This window comes from Triticum urartu, chromosome 3A (assembly GCF_056163025.1).
Source record: "Triticum urartu cultivar PI428250 chromosome 3A, HENAU_Tu73, whole genome shotgun sequence".
Lineage (NCBI taxonomy): Eukaryota > Viridiplantae > Streptophyta > Magnoliopsida > Poales > Poaceae > Triticum > Triticum urartu.
In genome coordinates, this window is record NC_141875.1 from 722,882,038 (window position 1) to 722,899,011 (window position 16,974).

At 48.9% G+C, this 16,974-nt stretch overlaps 1 protein-coding gene across 1 annotated transcript; it reads right to left on the minus strand.

Annotated features, from left to right (window-relative positions):
• Positions 1-553: 553 nt before the first annotated feature.
• On the minus strand, positions 554-15,379 carry LOC147982199 (uncharacterized). The gene is made up of 3 exons (XM_087517289.1): positions 15,221-15,379; positions 1,194-1,618; positions 554-1,097 (listed from the first exon to the last, which is right to left on the minus strand). The coding sequence occupies exons 1-3, from the start codon at positions 15,377-15,379 to the stop codon at positions 554-556; spliced, it is 1,128 nt and encodes a 375-aa protein (XP_087373415.1).
• Positions 15,380-16,974: the final 1,595 nt, after the last annotated feature.

The following is a 16,974-nucleotide window of genomic DNA, read 5'->3' on the forward strand; positions in this document are numbered from 1 at the left end:
AATAAGTAGGATAGAAGCATGCGCCAATCTCATGGTAAGGCTGAATTCTTTTCAGAGGGACATACAAAACACATAAACAGGAACACATTATCGAAACCATCTATCTTGTTGGCTTCACTGTTATACAAAAGCAAAAGAAGAGCAATGCAATACAATACAGAAATAACCAAGTGCATCACATAACGATACGTTCTCGAGTACACACAAGGAAGAAAACAACATAATTGTTTCCATAAGGATAATAGTGAAGCTTGCAACTTTAGAGTTCAACACTAACTAAGACGAAATTAAACTTGCGACTTGACGGTTGACACACGGCGATAGATCAGACTGAAGCCCATCTCGCAATTCTTGGCCATCTTCTTTCTTCTCCCTTCCTCCTCCTTGGGCACGCAGCAGCAGCAAGCTAGCTGGGCAAAATATAGAAACAGATAATGTGTGAGAAACTGAGGTTCGCATGTACAGAATCAGGTTGTACTAGTAAGTAAGAAGCAAGCAAAATCAGTATCCCTTTGATTTGATTAACATGTGGGTAATCGAAGAGCAAACCTGGTCACTCATCCTCAGGTAATTCGGGATCATCCGGGAATCCTGGGTCAACGACTTTAAGTCCAGGATTATTCACCTTCTTCCTCAACCCTGTGAGCACCCACCCACCCTCCGGAGCTGCTATATCCTCCACGCGCATCAACAGGCTCAGGTGTCCAGATTCTTCATCTTGTGAGATAAGTTGCCCAAACGTCTTGACAGGTACCACAGTTTGCGAGAATTTTTCACCGGTACGTGGAGTATATTCTCCCTTGAACGCAGAACGTAATACCTGTTTACAGTCCATGCTCCAGTTTCCAATTGAGGTCCAAGCCAATCCAGTGGGGAGTTCCTTTCCAGGGACCTTACAGTCAAGATCTGATGGTGCTTCATTTCTTCGGATCCGATTCTTCACTTCCCTAAATACCCAAATGATGCGCCTTGCCTCTGACAGAACCACCACAGCGGAAAGAAACGCTGCTGTTATTTCCGTCGTGTTTCTCACTTCCGGGTATTGTGCAAATTGATCAAAGATATTCATAAATGTTTTAGCTCCACCAATAAGAGGCCTACATGATGTTTAAAGTGGGAGCAATGGTTAGTTAAGCACAACAAAGACACAATTGAACTGATGAGATAAGGACAATGTTGAAGAATTTACTCACTTAATGACATAGTCTTCTCGGAATGGTAGCTTTATCGCGCCTTCTTGAATAAAGAAAGGGATGGGGAACTCCTTGTTGCTGCAGTAGTACCAGTTGGTCCAGAGTCCATCCCTACGCCTCCTAAACCCCAGCATATAACCATCATAGTCCCTAGAGATGATCTGGATCCTCAATCCACGATATGGATGTTGACATTTGCGGTGGAACCTCATCTCAACGGTATAGTAGCTGTGTCCCCACTTGGTTCGATCATCATAGTTATAGGGCTTTGGACAGTTTTGTGGATTTTGGATGGGTGTTATTGGTTTGTTCATGTACAGCCCAGGGGCTATTTTGCTAGCTCTCTTGTTAATCTCTTTGATGACCCTATTGTATTCAACTTCCAAATCCTCTGCTCCCAAGTTAAATTTGAGTACGGGGACATCCTATAATGCAAGAAACAAATTCAGCATTATATATTAATCATATTAGTTGGCTGCTACTATACTGCCAGGAAAGAAATAATAATGATACAAACAAAAATATAAAATTTTCATGCTCCAAACAATGATGTAAAGATGATTAGCAACAAAAGTAGAACTGATACCTCACTACTCTTACCCGTCTATGAAAATTTCAAACTGGCCCAAACATATGGCTAGGAAACATATGTGTCTATATGGCTAGGAAACATATGGTCAAACCAAGGTAAACTGCTAAAGGAAACAATATGGCTAGGAAAACGCCATTACGCGTCCATGAAAATTTTCAAACCGATGTGTGCTTACATATGTCACTAAGTGCCTGTGGCCCGTGGCATACACTCATCAAACAACTGATACTTAGTAGCACTAGGTCTTAAAGTAGCAATCTTGTGAGGTAAATGTAAGCTAGCAGAAAAAAACATTATTACAAGAAATTGATGCGGACAGGTTGTTAGTGTCATGCCACGGCCAAGCGTGCAGGCAGAACAGCATAAGCTGAAGTAAACTGTCGAAACTGAACCAGCGCAACTGCAGGACAACATTCAGACTGAAGCTACTGGCGTCGAAAGTCGAAACTGAACCAGTGCAAGTGCAGAGCAACATTCAGTTCAGACTAAGCTACCATTTGTTCACCTGGCTGGTGGTACCTGCAAGTCAGTTCGACCAAAGACAAGTGGGTCCTACGTTAGCAGTGTGGTGCGCCCAGTTTACAGGGTTGCCACGAAGAACCTTGATAAGGGCGGCTCTCTTTGAGTGAGAGAGATCCCTATTGCTGTTGCTGTTGCTAGGAGGATGCTAACAGTTTGAATAAGGGTGTTCCTTTCCCGGACGAGGCATTCCCATCCCATGGTCGAGAAGCACAAACGCCGGTACTCAAATCACGCACGCCCAAACCAGTAAATTATCTAGCCTAAGCCATGAACGCACGGGGCAATAACCAATAACCAGTAAATTATCTGGCATTATGGCAGCTTCCTCCTGCTCATGGAGTCATGGTTCGGGGTTTTGCTGGCTGGATCACAACAGGTAGGATGAGAGAGCCGTTGGAGCCAGGGTCTGGCGAACGGGCGAGCGAGGAGTGCGCGACGGCGGGGCCGGCGTCTGCGACCGGCTGGCAGCTGGTTCGTAGGGGCGCGGTGAGCTCGCCGGGGCGCGGCCCGCCGTCCCCGGCCCCGGGGACGCCAGCGGGCGTGGCGGCGTGGCCGGGGGGCAGTCGCTTTTGGGCACTCGCGGGGTCGGACACTACAAAAAATCTGTTAATCCATGACGGATTTGTGGTGACATTCTTGGAATCCGTCACAGAGACCGTCACAGATTAGCAAGATGAGAATGCCCCCCAAAAACGTCGGCCCCTTTATGACGGGCACAGAGTAACCGTCACGGAAACCATCACATATCGAGTATTTGTTTTTCTTTATACAACATCTGGTCGGATGGCTCATTCTTTGAACCGGAGACGTCCTGTTAATTGACCTTACGACCTAGCCAACCAATCAAATCATTCATTCTGTTCAAGTATGAGCTATAAACCTATATAGACCAATTCTACCTTCATCATGGCCCACCTTGAAGAGTTAAATATTTAGTTGTTTCTCAATTTACGTAAGTGTACTAAAATTATTGTTCAAATTTTTTATCTTCATTCAGGACCAAAATCACACAATTATTGTGGATTGTTCAACCTGTATTAAAAACTATTGCGTAATAATAATAAATTTTATAAATGTATTAAAAATGTTAAACATGTTCATAGAAATGTAAGATTAATTGTACAATATATCTTTATAATACAATTTGAACATTTTCTAAAAACACGTTGAACATTTTGAGATACACATTGTCTATTTTTTAATGCATGATGACACTTTTCAAAAACATGTTGACAATTTTTAAATAAATGTGAAACATTTCCCAAATATATGTTGAACTTTTTGTTCAAATGTATTACTACTTTAAATAAGTTTTTCCACAATTTTTTTTTAAATAATGATGCTGGGACCTAGATCTCTGAGGCCTGCGGGACCCAATTGTATAACCGAGACAAAGACACGTAAGTGCAGATTAATTAAAAATAGTGGGCATGGGCGGCGGGAGCTCCTGTACGGCGCACAACGCGCTAGGAAAAAAAAGCGAGCGCCCCCCCCCCCCCCCCCCCCCCCCCCCCCCGCTCCCCCCTTGGGACCCAATTGTATAACAGAGACAAGTACACATATATTCATAGAAATGTAAGATTAATTGTACAATATATCTTTTCTTTCTTCTTCTTTTTGCTTTTTCCTTTTTTCAATAATTCAGAATATAAAAAAAGTTGCTAATTTTAATAAAACTATCATGATTTCAAAACAAATCTTCATAATTACAGAAAAATGCTCTAGAATTTTAAAAATGTTCACGAATTCGTAATAAAATGTTCACAAAACAAAAAATGTTCATAATTTTTAAAACAATTAAAGATTCATAAAAATGTTCGCTAATGCGAAAAATGTGTAGGAATTTATAAAAAATGTTTATGATTGAAAAAAATGTTCGCTAATTCAAAAAAAGTTCACGAATTTGGAAAAAACGTCCACGATTCAAAAAAAATGTTTGCTAAATGTAAAAATGTTCACGAATTTGAAAAAAAGTTCATGCTTTTGAAAAAACAGTCTTTATTTCAAAATGTTCAATATTTCAAAAAAATGCTCATGAGTTGAAAAACATGTTCATGACTTAAGAGAATGTCCATAAACTTCTAAAAAAATGTTCAGAAATTTAAGAAAATGGTCACGATTCCGTAAAAATGTTCGTGAGTTTTAAAAAAAGTTCACAGTTTCAAAAAAATGTTCATGATTTAAGAGTAACGAAGTAGTAAAAATAAAACCACGATTTTGGAAAAAAATGTTCATCATTAAAAAAATGATTTTTAAAAAAAATCCAGAATTAACAGATTTTTCCGAAATGCAAAAAACAGAATAGAAATGAAAACATAAAAGTAAAGAACAAAATGAAAATAAACAGAAAAATAAAAAACGAAAAAAGAGAAAAAAAGAAAATCAGAAAAACCCGGTTCAGGGAAGGTTCTAGAACCTTCCCAAAACCGGTTGGGGTGAAACCCCGAAATGGGCCGGCCCATAGAAACAACAGCGAGCGAGGGGGGGGGGGGGGGGGGGGTACGCGCTACCTCGCTCGTCGGCGTGGTACACGCTATATAGGAACCCGCATGGGTGGTATTAGATTAGATCCTAGGACCTCTCTGCATAAACGGCACCTCCTTGCCACTAGTACAACTCTGCGGTTTGTACTCTGTATCTTGCTTCCAAATTGGTATCAAAGGTATTTTCAGTTCAAATATAAATGTTTTAAGTTGCACAAGTTTAAATTTTGTGCGTAAATATGCAAATTTTCCAAAGAAAACTTTTGTAATTTCCATACATTTTTGGTATATTGGAACGTGCCAGGTTTGAATGCAAAAGCGATCACTGCTTCATCTATTGGCCATGAAAAAAATCTATGCTCAACATACACCATTACATGATCAATGTAAAAATGCGACATTTTTCGATGTCCGTTTGTTATATATAAGCATTCAATGAATATAGTTCAATTCCTGAACTGCAAATACATATATTTTTAGCAAAGCTGGTTTGCTAAATAATATTTGTGTGAATGAGTCTATGTTTAGGTCTTATACAATAAAAGTAAAGTAATTTCAATGATGAGAGTTTTACGGCTTGACCTTGAACATTGGGTTACTGATTTTTTTAATTCCAAAATATACAAACAAAGTCTGAAAAACATAAAACTTGGCACGATGCCCTCATATGACTGCTAGAGGTTGTGGTAAAATTTTGAGAAGGTTTCACAATAGTTGTGACATACGCTGCTTAGAAACCAGGTCATCTTTGAGGAAGAATCTAGGTTTTAAGAGGGAACGGACCAGGTTTGAATACAAAGTGACCACTACTTCATCCAATGGCCTTGAATTTTTTTTTCTACACTCAACGTAAACAAGTACAAGATCCATGTCAAAATTTGGCATTTTTCGGGATCTGTTTGCTATATATAGGTCATTTAGTGCATTTCTGTAGTCTATTTTTACTCTTATTTGAGAAAATGAAAGGAATTCTAAGCACGAGGGTGCCAAGACTCTACCCTGAAACACTGGAGATTTTTCAAACAACTAATACGTCAATGTCTTCCTTTTTAGTGTATACAAATAGTTTAAGTTGGAATTGCTTTCAATAAGCACGTCAAAATGTGTTCACTGTAGAAAATATTAAATAAATTAAAAAAGTTGAAACTCTTGCGAAATATCATATACATGTACTATATTAAATAAGAAATGTATTGAGGGTATATAATTTGTTTTTGTTGTTACCGCTCCTTGCCCTAGCTCTCTCTCTCTCTCTCACGGTAGCACTCTCTCTCTCTCTCCCTCTGCTGTACTCGAATGACACAAGGAAGAAGAAGACCGGAGGAGGAGGAAGGACACAGGGGACACAGGTGTTTTTCCGGCGCAACAACGCCAATTCCACGAGCTCATACTTGACACCACGACCATTACAAACAACCTCCACTCGGGCTTTATACCAGGTCGGCGCTGGGGCACGATCCCCTCGCCTCCTACCCATCTGCACGCACGCCCACGAGTCACACCGAGCCCACCACGATCTCCACGCGCACCCGGACCAGGTCACCAACGGCCTATCCCTACAACGGGGCGTCGCATGCACACACACGCGCGCACCCAACACAACACAACACACACACACACACACACACACACACACACACATCACGGACCCGGCGCAACTCCGACCACGCCCGACACACCCCGTGCGGGCGCACACACGCACTGACCCGCCCACTGTGGCTTATTGGCCAACAGTCTTGCAGGTTACAAGTGTGTCTCCATTAGTTCTCTTTTTTTAGAACACCTTCATTAATTATCTGAAAAAACTGAATTCTGGACGGACTCACTCAGTGTTCGGCTGAAATCAACAAATGTAAGTTTTATTTTCCAAGTTACAAGTGTGCCTTAATCAATTATCCTTTTATAGAATACCATTAATTAGTTATATGAAAAAGAGAATTCTGGGCGGCCTCACTCGGTGCTGTACTGAAGACAACAAAAGCCCATTACGGTTCCAGTCAACGAGGTATCCCATGTGAGGGAAACGAGCGCCCTGATTGGTCGATGGCACCCTCCCACGGATCGCCATCTCAGCCGTCTGCTCCCCACCGATCCAACGGTGGTGCACCTGCCCCTCTCTCTCTTATCTGTCTCCCCTACGCCCCAGCCGCCGGCTGTCCCAGGTCATTCGTTCCAGATCCGTCGTCCTTTTCCCACCGCCGACTCTCCACATCTGTGTTTTCTTCTATCCCAACCCCTTCCTTCCTCTATCTCCTAAACGAGGCAAGCAGAGTTCGACCACTGGGGGGCGTCATCGACTCGCCGCCAAGGAGTTGCGCCATGGCGTCCGCTGCACCCCAAAGCCAACGGTGCGATGGCGTCTACTTCCCGAGCGAATGCGACCAGGCGCTAAGGGCTCCACTTTCCGAGCGGCAGCGGCGGGCGGGGACTACGACCTCCACTTCCTTGGGCGTTGATGGGTAGTCTCTTTTGCCTCGCTTCCGATTTGACTGGCTGCTTTAGCGTCGGCTGGTATTCTTCACCCAAATCAGTGTCAACGGGCTAACTGACCTTTTGTTGCTGATTCCCTTTTGGTGCTTCTTTGGGCTGGTGGCGACATCAACGAGCTTGACTTTGGTCATCGGGAGATCTAGGTAGATGATTCAGCGGCTTCTCCGCCGAGCTCCGAGCTCTTCCAGTTTGCAGGTGGCGCGACGGTGGCGAGGTGGATTGCAACGCACTGGTTACTCTGTACAGATCTGAGGGACCAGTTTGTCATTTTCTTTATTTCCAAGATTTTCTTTGTAATATGGAGCAATTGTAATTTGTGTGTGTGTGTTTCATTTTCCTTTTACTTGTGGTTGTAATTTGTGTTTCTGTAAATTTTTTGTTAAGTGATACAAGCAAAAATCTTAGAAAACATATGTGCTTGAAATGTTATCTTTTCTATTTGAGGGAAGCTTGAAATGTCAATTGATAAAAATAAATGGGTATTGATCTATACTATAATTAGTGTGCTAAAGTTTTTCTAATGTAAACTAGTGGGGTTAAAGGCTAATTGGACCATGGCTGTAATAAGTGGGCCGAGAATCTAATTGGGCTGATGATCATATGGGCCGGAACTTAATAAGTGGGCCCAGAATCTAATTGGGCTGATGATCATATGGGCCGGAACTGAAAATAGTGGATGATGACGTGGCATGAGCATTAACGCCACCGTTAGCGCATCAGTTAAGTGCCACCCATGACGGCCAAGTTTCGTCATGAAGTGCATAGTGGTTAATTATGATGCAATATACATGACGGATTTCAAATCCGTCATGGACGTGCCTTCTTGACAGTGTTTTGCTGACCTGTGACGGATTGAAGTCGTCATGGATTAACATAATTCTTGTAGTGGGAGTCGGAGGCGGAGTCGGAGTGCGAGGCCGAAGAAGGCGAAGCGGAGGACCGAAGGGCGGCGCCGGCGGGACCAACGATTGGCGACTTTGTGGCGTTTGCTGCGAGGGAGTAGTCCGGGTCGGCGCAGCGGCGGCGTAGGTTCGCGCCGGGAGGCAGGGGCCACCGGGCGTTGGCTGCGCGTGTATGGAAACCGGCGACGCCGAACAGTGGGAACGCTGCGGCGGTGGCGGCCGGGGCCATTCGGTCCAAGGTGGCGGGGTTGCTGGTTGGCGCAGGAGAGTCGCCGGCGGAGGCGGCGGGCGATCTGGAGTGGCCGTGTCTGGCCCGCCCCCCACCCCCTGCCGCGCGGTGGCGGCGGCGGGGCTCGGGGCAGGAGCACCTCTGGTTCGGGAGCCTAGGGTTGCGGGTGCCGGGCTTCGGGCCGGAGTGGGCCTAGGTGGTGCGGGGCCCGCTACGACAAGTGCGGGGTCGCCCACTCTGGAAGTGGCCTTGGTGGGCGGCTTGTCGCGGCCCGAGGAGGGGCGAGAGAGGCCCAGCCCATCTGGCCCGCCCACTAGACCGGCGCTTGGGTATAAATGGGTAGCGAAGGGCAGTCGGGAGCCCTGGTTAGGGTTTCCCACAGCCAAAAGAGAAGTGCGGCGCTGGGCTCACTTGGCTCGGCGCATCAAGCTTGCTCCTCCACTCTCTCCCCTTCGCAGATCCTTTGCGGAGGCAGTGATGGGGGACCGGCGGGCGGAGAAGAGGCCGATGGAGGCGGCGGATCTGGAGACGGAGCGCAGGCGAGAGCGGGAGCTGCGAGAGAAGGCGAAGCGGGCAAGGCGCGGCAGGGGAGACTACAGAGGCGAGAGGGAGTCGCGTGCAGCTCGGGAGGAGCGCGGCGCGCAGGCGGAGCCACATGGACGCGAGGGGGATTGGGGTCCTCCTCCTCCATGGTGGATTCAGCAACAGCAAGAAAAGAAGAAGAGGAAGAAGGCCGCGCAACGGCGTCGGGAACTGGAACGCAAGGCGGTGGAGCACCCCTACTGCGGCGGGGGACATGGGGATCCCCTGGCACAGCAGCAGCGGGCGCCCGCAGAGTCGCACGGGGGGCGCCGCTCCTGACAGCGAAGGGAACGGCGGGGGAGCCCATCCCGGTGGAAGATGTGCCGGAGGTCGAGTGCTTCAAGTGCGGCAGACTTGGGCACTACCAATTCAAGTGCACTTTCAAACCATTGTGTGTGCTGTGCAAGGAGGAGGGCCACGCCTCCGCTGATTGCCCCTCGTGCGGCACGGCGGCCAAGCTGCAGATCATGGGGAGTGCAATTTCGGGAGAGGGTTTCTTCTGTCTCGAATTTGCCGAAGATGCGGAGGAGGATCGGCCGGTCGACCAGAAGGTGGAAAACGCGGCGATCCTCTCGGCGGATCCGGGCAAGCACAATCTGAAGATTCTGAAACAAAAACTCAAGAACATCATCACAAGCGATTGGGACTGGCAGGTTACGCAAGTGGGCGACGATGACTTCCTGGTGGTGTTTCCCTCAGCAGATCTTCTGCACATGGCCAAGTCAAGTGGAAAACTTTTCCTACCTTCCCACGACATCACCGCAAGGGTGCGGGACAGGCTTCATGAGGTGATCCAACCGATGAGCATGTCGGAAGTGTGGGTTAAGCTCCATGGCATCCCACAAAAGCACCGCAGGGAGGAGAGGGTCAAGGAAGGCTTTAAGATGTTGGGGCGTCCAATTGTGGTGGATGAATTGTCTCTTATTCGATTGGGGCCGGTGAGGATGAAACTTGCTTGTAAGGCACCAGAGAAGCTGAACGGCACGGTGGAAGTGTGGTTTAACCATGAAGGGTATCAGATCAAGGTTGAGGTGGAGCGGCCGAGCCAGCGCAGGGGCGTGGTTGGAGCGGGGTCAGGGGTTGGGGGATCGGGAGCGTCCCAACCTCCCCCTCCGTCCAAAGACGGGGACCCAGCTCCGGGGGCTCCTAGTGCTGACAAAGACAGGCCGGAGGCTGGGCAGAGTGCAGGACAACAGTGTAAGGACGTGGTTATGGGAGGGCAAGAAGAGGATCTTGAAGACAGCATGCAAGACATTTCCATTGACACAGAGACGTGGGACAAGCTTGGCGCGATGGAAGGGCGGGCGATGGTGGTGGCGACCCAGGATACTGCCGTTAGCGGTCCGAACCTGGCGCGCGACTTGGCAGGAGCCTTTGATGAGTATGGATCCAACTTGGCGCAGCAGTTCCCTACGCCTCGCCCTTCACTGGCGTTGGTATCCGGGGCTGATGATGGTGCGGGGCTGGCGGGGGGGAGGACCTCAATCCCCTCCTCTCCGATGGTTGCGCAGGCCGGGGTTGCTGATCTAACCAAGGAAGGTGCTACTCCTGCCTCGGGCAAGCGGGGCTCAGGGGGAGCGGGCAGGCCGCCCAAGAAGACGGCGGGTAGGAAGCCGGGACCCAAGACCGTGGCCCAGCCCGCTCCAAGCATGGCGGCGTCTCTGTGTGGCGAGCTGGGGTCGGAGTTGGCGGCGGGGGATGTGGGCTTCAAGGCCAAGCGCTCCAAGGCCACGCCAGTGGCGACGCGGGAGCCGAGCACCAGGGCGAAGGCCAAGTTGGGAGATCTTTCATCCATGGAGAGCGCAAAACTGTGTGCGGCAGACAAGAACTTGGACGTGTCAGGTAACCCCCTCCCCTCTTTTAAAATTCTCAGCGCGTTCTCGGACGAACATCTTGCTTCGATTTTACATGATAGTGGGGTGGAGCTGGGGTCTAGCTCTGCTGATATTATCCCGTTAGTGCGCGCGCGCGAGGAGGCACAAGCTGCCTTGGTCGAGGCGGCAGCGCGTTGCCAGGCCTCGGATGCACAGAAAACCTGCCCAGGGGGTCAGTTGGTTGTGGTGGTGCCCGAAGGGGAAGTAGAGCCGAGGGAAGGCTCTGACATCCCCTCTTCCAGCCGTGCGCCGGCTAGGAAGAGAGTGCAAAAGGCGGTGAGCTCGCGAGGAGTTCGCCTTCGTAATCGGGTGTTGTAATGCGGGTTCTCTTCTGGAATATTCGGGGTTGTGGGCACGTAGGGCGTCGCACGCAGCTCAGGGAATACATGGCCAAGGAGCGTATCGATATTGTTGCGTTACAGGAAACCATCAAGGCCGACTTTTCTCCTCGTGATTTACTTGCGATCGATCCTTTACAGCGATTTAATTGGCGTTGGGTTCCTTCTTCGGGCCATTCGGGTGGCCTTCTCATGGGTTGTAATAATGATGTTTGTGATGTCTTGGGGTGGGAATTTGGTGTATTTTGCATTATGGCCACGGTTAGGCACCTGGCTTCGAATCTGGTTTGGGTAGTCATGGGTGTCTATGGGCCTGCCGATCACTCGAAGTCGGCAGGCTTTTTAGATGAGGTTTCAGCGATGGTAGGGGCCAAACGGACAGCTAACCTCCCGGTCATTGTAGGATGCGACTTTAACTTGATCCGATCGGGTTCGGATAAGAACAATGGCATTGTGGACTGGGCTAGGGTGTCCCTTTTCAACAACGCAATTGCGGCAGCCTCGTTACGGGAGGCTGCTCGGACCGGGGCGAGATTTACGTGGACCAACAAACAGCTCCGTCCGGTTAGGTCAGTTCTTGATCGTGTCTTCTTCACCCCGGAGTGGGAAGCTCTTTTCCCGATGTGCTCGTTAGTGGCAGAAACTAGGATCGGATCTGATCACATCCATCTGGTCTTCTCCTCAGGGGAGGAGCAGATTCGCCGTAGTAGCAGATTCTTTTTTGAAACTGCCTGGTTTGAAGCAGAGGGCTTCGAGACCATGGTGCGTGAGAGGTGGGATGCTATTGTGTCTCAGTTGGGCCCCCAAAGGGGCCCGACCGAGTTTTGGTCGGTAGCTGCGGCTAGGCTGCGTACGTTCCTCAGGGGTTGGGGAGCGAATTTTGGTAGCGAATCCAAAAAGAAGCATGCAAGCTTGTGGCACAAATCACAACGCTTGATGCGGAAGCGGATGTTCGAGCCTTTTCCGAGCAGGAGTGGGCTCAGAGATATGCGCTGGAAGATCAAGTACTCTCCATTCTGAGAGCTGAAGAGGAGTACTGGCGCCGTAGGGGGGGGATCAAGTGGGTGACCAAAGGCGACGCAAATACAAGTTACTTCCACGCGTTCGCCAACGGGAGAAAACGTAAAGGTGCTATACTTTGCCTTAATCATGGGGATAGGGTTTTGGTCACCCAGGCGGAGATTTGTAAGCATATATATGACTTCTTCATTGGCCTGTTGGGGACGGCTGAGGAGAAGCAACTTTGCCTTCGGGAGGATTTTTGGGGTCCAACAGAGCGGGTCTCACAGGAAGAAAACGCAGGACTTGTCCTGTCTTTTCTACCGGAGGAGATTGATCGTGCGCTGGCCTCCATGAAAACGGGCACGGCCCCGGGTTCTGATGGGTGGCCGGTAGAGTTTTTCAAAAAATTATGGCCCAGCTTGAAACATGTGTTTCACGCAATCGTTAATGGCTTTGCGTTGGGCCAAGTGGACCTGGCCCGTCTAAATTTTGGGGTGATTAGTCTCATCCCCAAAGTTAAGGGCGCGGACAGCATCAAGTTATTTAGGCCTATCACGCTTATTAATGTACCGTTCAAGCTATGCGCCAAAGCCTACGCTGTCCGGCTGACACCTATTGCTCAAAGGGTGATCAGTAGGTGTCAGACTGGGTTCATCAAGGGGCGCAATATTTTGGAGGGACCAGTTGCGCTAGCGGAGATCGTGCATGAGCTAAAACGAACGAAAGGACAAGGGGTGCTGCTCAAGCTCGACTTCGAGAAAGCCTATGACCGCGTGAACTGGGAGTTCGTATGGGAGGTGCTGCTCAAAAAGGGTTTTGACGCAGGCTTTGTTCATAGGATTATGCACCTGATTAGCTGTGGGTAAACAGCAGTGTCAATTAATGGGGAGAAGGGCAAATTCTTCCGAAACAAAAGGGGTCTTCGGCAGGGAGACCCTAGCTCCCCTTTGATTTTTAATTTTGTGGAAGACGCGCTTGCTGCAATGGTGGCAAGGGCCCGAGGGGCGGGTCATGTGAAAGGCGTAGTGCCACAACTCATCCCAGGGGGTGACGCATCTGCAATACGCTGATGATACGATGCTGTTGTTCCAACCTGATGAACACAGCATTGCTACTATCAAGCTGCTCCTCCTAGCATTTGAAATGCTATCGGGGCTCAAGATTAATTTCCTCAAGAGTGAGGTTATTATAATGGGAATGGACCAGCAGAAGCGTGTCAGGATTGCTAACCTCCTTAATTGTAAACTAGGGAGTTTTCCAATTAAGTACCTCGGATTACCGATCTCGCATAAAAAGCTTGCCATCTCCGAATGGGAACCGTTGTATGGTAAAGTCGCCAATAGGGTTAGTCCATCGCGGGGACGTTTTATGTCTTCGGCGGCTCGATTGATTCTCACCAATTCGAGCCTGTCATCCCTTCCTCTGTTTACGATGGGTATGTTCTTATTGGCAGACGGGGTGCACGGGAAGTTAGATACGCCGCGCTCCAAATTCTTTTGGGAGGGAGCGGGACTTAAAAAGAAATACCATATGTTAAAATGGGCGGCAGTCTGCCGCCCTAAGAAGTATGGTGGGTTAGGGATTACTAACTCCAAACTTATGAATGTGGCGTTGCTTTCCAAATGGTGGTGGAAGTTAGCTTCTAAGGAAGGGGGTCTATGGGCGGACCTCCTGCGGGCAAAATAGTTCCCGGACGGCGATGTATTTTCTGCCAAGGCTTCGGGCTCGCCGTTTTGGAATGGGCTCCAGGCGGTTAGGCCAGCCTTCTCGTTAGGGGCGAGATTTGAGGTGAATAGCGGCAGATCGACTAGGTTCTGGTTGGATTGTTGGTTGGGCGACAGGCCGCTGTGGCAAGAGTTTCCGCAGCTATACCAGGTGACGGCGGACCTGCTAATCCTGGTAGGAGAGGCTTTACGCTCGACGCCGCCTGTGATTAACTTTTTGAGACAGTTGAATGCGGCAGAAATAGCAAGTTGGGACTCGCTTCTGGCGCGGCTGGGACACATTACTATGAACCTAGATGAGGATGTTGTCTCTTGGGACCTGTCGGCGTCTTGTAAATTCACGGTGAAGTCCCTTTACAATAAGCTGACGGAGGGCCCTGCGTTAGATATTGCCAGGAACCTTTGGAAGGCTAGGTGCCGCTAAAGATTAAGATTTTTCTGTGGCAATTATTCCGCAATAGGTTACCGATGGCTGAGAACGTGGCTAAACGCAACGGGCCCTCGGACGGGACGTGTGTGGTATGTGAGTCGCTAGAGGATGCGAACCATGCCATGTTCCAATGCGCACTGGCTCGCTTTGCCTGGAGCGCGGTGCGACAGGTTTTCCAACAGAATTGGAATCCTAGTACTGGGACCGAGTTGTTAGCTATATTACAGGCGCAGAGGGGCGCCAAGGCCAGGATTCTGTGGATTTGCGTGGGAGCATTGCTTTGGTCTCTTTGGACTGTGCGTAACAAAATGACTATGGAAGACAAGTTTCCGTCCAATCCGACTGATGTTATTTTCAAATGTCATTTATTTTTACAAAGCTGGGCACTGTTGGGGAAGCAATGTGATGTCGACTATATGAAAAGCACTGTGGAGCAGATCGCTACATGTATCCCAAGTCTGCGGCAAGCGAATTGAAGCGTCTTCTGTTCCCTTTTGGGTCTAGTTTGTGAGCTAGAGTGGGTCGGGTCCCCCCTGAGACTCTTATATTCGATGTGATGTGCGTGGCTGATGTAGCCTCTTGAGACTGTTATGTTATGCTATATGTTGTCTGTGTTGTGCAAACCTTAGATGCTGCCTGTGTGGCTTTATTAATTTAAAGCCGGACGCGTCTAGCGTCTACGTTCCAAAATGGAGTCATGGTTCTTGAACAAACAAACTTTGCCAAGAAGACAAGAAAAAGGTGAGAGGACCGCCGAGCGTAGCTGCGTGCTATGGCGCCAAGTTTTGGATCGGCCGAGGCCGAATCCGGCGGTGGAGAGAACCTGGAGATTGTGCGACAAGGCAAAAGAAGTACTCACACTAAGTTTTTGCTGCAGAGTCGCGCAAATGGGCCTGTTTTGCTCGAACACGAGCTCCGTGGTCACCTCCTCGACGCCTACGCCGTCGCCCGGCGGATCCGCCCCGGCTCTTCCCCTTCCCCGCCCCCTCCCCCTCCCCCTCCGATTCCGACCCAGCATCTCGGTCAGCACGGCAGCGACAAGGGGTTTCTTGGTGGATGAATGGGAGGAAGACGGAGGCGACGAGGTGGGATGGAGTGAGCGGAGTAGTGGTGTGTGTAGAGGAGGGGTGGGGAAAGCCTGCTACCAAGCAGTCAAGCACACAGCGGAGAGAGAGAGAGAGAGAGAGAGAGAGAGCAAGTAATTGATGATGGGGAGGAGCTGATAAAGCCTGCTGCCACCTTTGGCAAGAGAGAGAGAGAGGTGCAACGGGAAACCAGGGAGGGAGGGAGGGTAGGGAGGGACTAGGAGGAGTCACTCTAGTATTCTGCCATGCCCATGCATGTGATCATGGCTGATCAAAAGAAAGATTCTTTCCTGCTGCTGCTGCTGCTTTGCTGCCCATTTATGATTTATGATCCATTCCTCCTCCTCCCACGGTACTCTCCCAGTGCTGCTGTCCATTGTCAGTGAGAGGGCGCGAGAGAGATGGACGCACGATGAGAGAGAGAGATTGGGCGTTCTCAGTGGACAACCATTTCTTTACGTGCGTCACATAAAAGAAGATAATTCTTGTCTTGAGGGAAAGGCAGGAGAGATAAATGATTCTGGCCGTGATCGTGGGCAATCGTGGCTGTATACCTTCTTTCCCCTCTCCGCCGCTACTGGCCAGGGCTAGGTGTCGTCGCCGATGCCGGGAAAAAGATCTTGTCATCACTCACACTTCTAATCGTGCCAGTGCTCTGATCTTGTATCGGAGTATGTTGTATGCACGGAGATTTTTGAATGTTTCGCAAACGCAGTGGCCGCTTGGTTGGGCTCCTTCATCTCTATCTGATGATAGCATGGGGTAGGTGTCGAGGAAGCAAAAGTCATGCCCGGTTGTGGCATCAACGATCTGGTCGATCCGTGGTAGCAGGAACGGATCATTTGGCAGGCCTTGTTGACGTCTTTAAAGTCAACGCAAAGGCGCCATGAGTTATCCCTTTTTGGCAACTTGAACAAATTTGCCAGCCACTCTGAGTGTTTGATTTCTTGGATGATTCCGCCTTCTAGCAACTTGGCCAGTTCTCCTCCCATTGTTTGTCATTTGGTTCCGAGATCCTCCGAAGCGTCTGCTTAACAGGTTTGAATCCCTCGATTATATTGACGTTGTGCTCTGCAAGGTTTCTTGGTACTCCTGGCATGTTTGATAGATGCCAGATGAAAATTTCCCAATTTTCCGAGAGGAAATTGTGCAGTGCTTCATCGAGCTCCGCGTCCAGTCGAGTTCTGATGGAGGCCGTATTAGATGCACTACTAGGGAAAACCCTAGAAGTAGCGCGGGTATTTTGCCTATCAGTAGCGCGGGAGGACGCGCTACTGATAAGGCGCTACAGCCTATTCCTTAGCAGTAGTGCGTGCAATGCGCGGTGCTGCTAAGACATATAGCAGCAACGTTTGTCCATTCCAGCGCTATTGCTAATATAGCTAGTTATAGCGTGTTTACTCTCCATCGCTACTAGTATTATTTTTCTCATTTTTTTAATTTTTAGTGTATTTATACGCCGTTATACGAATTTTGGTACAATACCAATTATGAGGTTGTTATATCAATACGTCCATAACAGTGTGTC

Excerpts from the sequence above, each read along its gene's own strand:
- LOC147982199 (XM_087517289.1), bottom strand. The coding sequence starts at position 15,379 with ATGCTGGGTCGGAATCGGAGGGGGAGGGGGAGGGGGCGGGGAAGGGGA. Across the intron at positions 1,619-15,220 it reads CTCTGCAGCAAAAACTTAGT|GATGTCCCCGTACTCAAATT; the intron begins GTGAGTACTTCT and ends CTTGCATTATAG. Across the intron at positions 1,098-1,193 it reads CGAGAAGACTATGTCATTAA|GCCTCTTATTGGTGGAGCTA; the intron begins GTGAGTAAATTC and ends AACATCATGTAG.